Source organism: Stomoxys calcitrans, chromosome 1 (assembly GCF_963082655.1).
Source record: "Stomoxys calcitrans chromosome 1, idStoCalc2.1, whole genome shotgun sequence".
NCBI classification, from domain to species: domain Eukaryota; kingdom Metazoa; phylum Arthropoda; class Insecta; order Diptera; family Muscidae; genus Stomoxys; species Stomoxys calcitrans.
The window spans coordinates 14,625,791-14,631,790 of NC_081552.1; the positions used below are offsets into that span (position 1 = coordinate 14,625,791).

The 6,000-nt window shown below is 41.6% G+C and overlaps 1 protein-coding gene across 4 annotated transcripts in view; it reads right to left on the bottom strand.

Moving 5' to 3' along the window:
* LOC106091568 (SRSF protein kinase 1) overlaps nt 1-5,579 on the bottom strand; it is a 109,169-nt gene extending 103,590 nt beyond the window's left edge. For 2 of the 4 annotated variants that reach the window (XM_059370865.1, XM_059370864.1), the window contains exon 1: nt 2,734-5,579. In XM_059370865.1, coding sequence (XP_059226848.1) covers nt 2,734-4,355 — 1,622 coding nt within the window. In that variant the 5' untranslated portion in view covers nt 4,356-5,579. The remainder of the gene's footprint in view (nt 1-2,733) is intronic. The other 2 variants (XM_059370867.1, XM_059370866.1) reach the window with 1 other exon arrangement.
* Between the last annotated feature and the right edge of the window lie 421 nt (nt 5,580-6,000).

A 6,000-nucleotide genomic window follows, 5' to 3' on the forward strand; every position in this document is an offset into this window, starting at 1 on the left:
TCGAGTTTCCTGAAGTATATCTCTAAGAGTGCTGGGATAATGTTGTTAATGGTTATATTCCAAAGTGGAGGAGACAGTACACCAACTTGAGGTGTACTGTCTTCTGCTGACCCATCTTTTTAGATCTACAGATCCCAGGCCTCCGTTATGAATCTGCAGTAAGTTAATAATAAACTTTCTGGCGGTAGTGTTGACGCCCAGAAACTCCAGCTCCTTCATGATTGACGTTGATTTTACATTATTGCAGTACCTTCAATTTTAAGAAGTGCCACCATTGTGTATTCGTTGACAGCGATAGAATTCTTTATGTAGGCGATTAGGTCGTGAAGGATTGTTTCAGTGCACTTGCTCTTACTATATGCATGCTGTTGCCAAAATACAGGCGATATCCAGGGATCTTTGTCCTAAGATATATTCTATCAACTTCTCTAGAGTTTCAGCATAAAGGATGACCGACTAAAAAGAGAAGACTATATAGAGAAGTTAACCAGTAATGAGACATATTAATTTCTAGGCTAGCTAGTGCTCGAACCTTCAGGGCTTAGCAAATGAAGAAGAATACAGTTAGACTACTCTTTGCAAGAATACAGGCTCTGTGTCTTTTCAGTCTCCTGCAATCTGCCAGACTTTAGAGACAAGTGTTCAGCAACAACAGCTGAGTCGTCTCCTGATTCCTCAACCACACCGCTTCTATAGATCTTCAGTTTTAACTTGTTGAATCCGTAGGATGCAATATCTTCCTGATTGACTAAATCCAGTGCTGCGCGTGATTAGATCTCCTCAATTTTTTTAGGACGCATCGATACATTTCACTTGAGCGTTGGTCCCCGAAAGCAATTAATATGTATCCGAGCCCAATTAAAGGAGCCTCTCTCCTTATCGGTGAGAGTTTAAGGATCATTCGCACGTAGCCTCTCAATAAACCTGAAAGCGATTGGTTTGCCAGCGGAAGCCGATAGGCCAATTATAGTCATGCGAGGATAAAATAAGGTAGGCCTTTTCTCTAAGACTCGAAACGAGTGTCTACGTCAAAAACCCCTGCTTACCAGTTGTCTGTTGGATAGTGGAGTCTGGTGCAGCCGCTGCACCATTCGAGGTCTCAACAGAAGACAACATGATACGGCCTGATACCACCACCGGAGATGTTGGACCCTTGAAGTCCATTCTAAGCATGCTCCTGGGCTCAAAATCTGCCGCTTCACTGGATACAGACGCAGATCATGAACCACATAATGGATAACACTAACGTAGCTATAGTTGAGTGACTTAAAATGTTTTCCCAAAATAACTACCTATTACGAGTTACAGAATATTCTTGCCGAGCAAAATAACAAAACGTCTGCTCCACTAAATGGTTCAAACAATAATCGAAAATATGAGTAATATAAAATAATATTTTTGTTAAAATAAATTGGCTTTTTTGTTAGATAGTGCTCCCTACAAAAAAGACAACGCTTGAAGTCAACAAGATTTCTTCTGCTCTTGGGGATGTTCGATAGCCATTGTAAGAATTTTTGAGCACTATCTAGCACAAGAAGAAATTTGGAAATTGGTCCATAAGATTTGGCAGCCCAACCAAATTTTCGTAAATCCGAGGTGACCAACTTTAGAGGCCTACCAAGATGCTCCCGGACAACCTAGGGCCTTAAAATTTTGCACATATCTCGCTAACACCTCAGTTCTCACCATTCGAAATATTTTTTACTAGTTTTTTTTTCGATTCCATTGCATAGTGCACCGTTTTATAGTGTTGATGCGGTGCTTCCATTCTAGTCTTATATTCACTCATAACACCGCCATGGACAAAAGCGATGTTAAAAGCGGTGATACAGGAAGCACGAAAATTAATACAGGAGTATTCAAATGATTGCCACTCATATCGGTGTGCTGAGCATAACACCGAATCAATTGCAGTGGCAATACATACTTACACCCCATTTTTATGGGTATATCGCAAATTAGAAAATTGATTTTACTCGCATTTTTCTTGTAGTTATCTTTAGTAACAAATAATCTTCAATTTGAAAACACACTTCGAGTACAAATATGCTACTTGTAATTAAACAAATCTTAAAACAAAGGAAATTTTCCCACACGCTACTCATTAGGGAATATGAAGCCTAATATCAACATATTACCTTAAATTTCCACAAAAAATGGTGAAGCCTGTTAGTCGGTAATGAATTTTTATGAGTTTTTTGACGACATGAATTGCGTGCGCTAATGTGTCTGCAAGGAATACCGCACATCATCTAGACCGAGGAAAATCTCTTTTCATTACTGGCCAAGGAAAACTTACAGTAGTTTCAATGCGGCAGTGCTAACAAACAACAGAGGGCAAATGAAGCCAAGCTGTGCCAGAGACAGCATCGCATTACAATACTGAACAAAGAAAAGTTGCCTCTCTCACCAATCTCAAGGATTAACAATGGCAAGGATTAATAATTGGAATTCCCCACTCTCCCCCTTCCCTTGCACATCACCCATAGTCCACACAATTGTGCTACCCAAGTGAAATTCCCATGACGCCACTTGGCGGCGAAAAGTGAGTGCATTTCTCACTGATGCCAACATTCGAGTGATGATGATGCCAAGGAAACGGAAACGACGATGAATGTAATATAATGCAATGACAGCGAACTTTATTCAAAGAAGGAAAGGCAATAATAATTATGAGAACAAAAAGAAGAAAAAAAACCGAAAAGGTTGTAGTCAAGTCATTGGAATACTTACAGACTAACGTATGGTCCACGCAATGCAGGCATATCACGGCGGCGGTTCAATGGGGGCGACAAGGATAATGACAAAAAGTCCTGCTGTGCCTTATCCTCATCCACCAGACTGGATGGAGTACTATAAATACGTGTTGTTGGCAAATATCCAATTTGTTGCAAGAAGTCATCACGATGCGATAGTTTGGTGGTCGACTGCGACGATGTCAATGGCGCATACAACGGTGGAGGAAAGAAGGGGGCAACGTTGGCAGAGGCGACGGAATGTTTGACCGCAGATGACATGAAATTACTATGGAATGGACCACCACCAGCGCCGCCGCTGCCGACACTGCCACCACTTCCGCCTCCCAAATGATGATGATGATGTTGCAAAGCGGCCATATGCGCCGCCGCTGGATGGTGCAGATGATTTTGATGTAAATGGGAGGGATGCTGGGGATGATAATGGGCGAAATGGGGTATTTGCTGGGACTGTTGCTGCAAATGATGATGATAGTGATGATGGTGTGAGGCCGTGGCCGGGAAATGCGAGAGGTAGGGAGAAACCGAAACAGCCGGACCACCCAGCGACGTTTGTGACTGACTACTGACCGGCCCAACGGCCGCAGATGTGGACACGGCAATTATTTTATCATCAAAGCTTCTACGAAACGTAAAACCTTTAATGGTAGGATAATTCCGATGCGTCAGTGGTGAAGAGCCCAAATCTATCGAAGCGGCAGGTCCCAGCATTTTAATGGTATTCAAGTAGTTGGAGGCAGAGGCAGTTTGCGATGACTGGGTGCTGATTGCCGAAGATGCCACAACCGCCGCCGTAACGCATCCCGGGGCAGGACTACCCGAGGCATAAGAAGCCAGTGATACACCACCAATGGAAGCATTCTGTAGAGGGCTCAAGGTCTTTGATTTTCCGCTACTCAGCATACTCAAGGCGGGCGAGGTGCGTTCCGCAAAGAGCAAAGGACTGCCGGATGTTGAAGCCGCATTCGCAGGAGGAGCCGAGCCATAAATGCAGGAGGAAGAGGCCAGACCATTGGTTAAATTTGCCGTTATACCGCCGATAATGGGACTACAACGTCCCCCACTGCCACTACCGCTGCCGGGAGTGCTGCCATTGTTGTTGGTGGTCATGGTGGCATTACTGCTGGAGGTTGTTATAACACTGGAGGCCAAAATCGCCAGTGAAACGGCATTCGAGACCACGGGAGGAGGTGAAAGCTGTGTCAATGAGGGTGTGGACGAGATTATCGACGATATGCCACTATCGCTGCTGCATATAACCGAAGAGGAGCCACCGCCAGCACCACCCACCGAACTCATATTATTTATGCTTGAATTTCCATAGACCATGCCAGCAACACCAACGCCAATGCCCGCCGTATGGGTAGGTGACATTAAATGCGGTGAATTGGAGGATAATTTCGTTAGGGTGGCAGCTGTGGCCGTCGAGGTCTCATGCAACAAGGAAACACTGTTACTAACGCCACCAATTCCAACAATTCCACCAACGCTGCTAACAGCCAAACTACCATTAAATGCAGAGATATTATTGACATTTAAAGCACTCTCCAGGCGAACAGCGGCAGCAGCAGCAGCAGCGGTGCCGCCGCTTGTTTGCATCACTTGCTAGGTATCTGGGTGTTTGGAAACACTTGCAAGTCTGGAGGAGGATATCAATATCGGTGCCAGTTTTACGGTGTGTCGGACAAATGGAATTTTTTATGTTAGGTTCGTTTTTAATTTGAATTCGCGTTTGAATTCCTGGTAGTTTTTTTTTTCTCTCTCTCTTCTTTGTCGTCAATAGAAATTTTCTTTTTGTTTCATTTACTTCTGATCAATTATTCGTTTTGTTTTTATAAGGATTTTCGTATTTGTTTTTATAATGTCGCCGCCGCCAATTATATTACAGAGCGAGAGAGCAAATTTATTTGCACTCAAGAAGAAACACGTTTAACAAACCGCTTTTATGGAAAAATTTACCGTTAGCCACTCAACACTCATCTGTTATTATTTCTCGAAATCTTCTTTCAAAAAAACCTCTCAGATTTTCCAAAGAGCTCTCTCTTTATCTCTTTCTCTCTCTCTCTCTCTGCCACTTGGTTCTTTTTTCGGGCTCACTGAAGTGTAAGGTTATTTTTTTTTTAAATAATTTATAACGGTACGGCATGGAAGTTTTTCCCCATTACTTATAATATGGCAACGAACTGTTTTTTTGTTGTTGGTGTCAAACACACACTAAAGAGCAGCCAAAATTGTGCTCTAAAAAAGTGTTTGGTGTTTTTGCATGGTGGCCAACGTTGTTGTGCTTCTTCTTGTTCTTCTGCTTTGTAGTCGTTGCTCCTTTGTTTCGTTTTTATACTACGCAGCCATTTTTTCTAACGAGTTGAGTGTGAGTGAGTGTTTGTGTATGTACAAAAATTATAATAGATTTTTCTTCATGTTGGTTGGTCTCCTTTATAGGCTGATATTTTCCCATGGATTTGGGTTTAATAAAAAATTTATTGGTATAAATCTCACTTTTCTTAAAATTTGTTGCTGAATAAATTTTCTTAGCAAAATTCGAGTTTTTTTTTTAATTTCTTTGAAAAGATTCACTTTTCTCCCCAGACACTAGCCCTTAATTCCTTTGTTTCATTCAATGGTGCTTTTCCTCATTTTATCATCATGGGCTTTATTTTTATATAAACAAATTTTGTAAATTCATTTGTGCAACATATTTTTTTAATATTTTAAGACCTTTTTATATTTTCCATTGGATTTTTTAAGAATTTTCCATTCACAAATTTTTCCTTTTTTTCTTTATCACACACACGGCTAGCCGACCCGACAAATCAATGCGTGTTGTTTCTCAATCCGTACTTCTCGTTATGATGTGTAACATTTTCACCAACTTCGTGTTTCTCGATGCGAAGTTACCGTCAAAAAAGGCAGTGGAAAATGTGTTTTAATACAATAGATAGTGAGAGATTCGACACATGCGCCCTAGCAATGTTTTGAGTGTAATATTTCTCCGGTTTAGTAAATGTGGGGGTTTAAAGTTTAATAAACTCATCAAGTCGTCTTCTTCTTCTCGCTCTTGTTTAACTACCCCCTTATGGGCCAAGCACAAAAACGACAACGACAACATAAACAAACAAAGCAATGACAACGGCGAACTGCTAAACTAAACAATAACAGTTAATCAAAGTGACAAAAAATCTGCTCGGTTAAACTCTTGTCGATTGGTTTGGCCTTTGCTTCTTTCTGTGTAGAACTACTTCCCCAC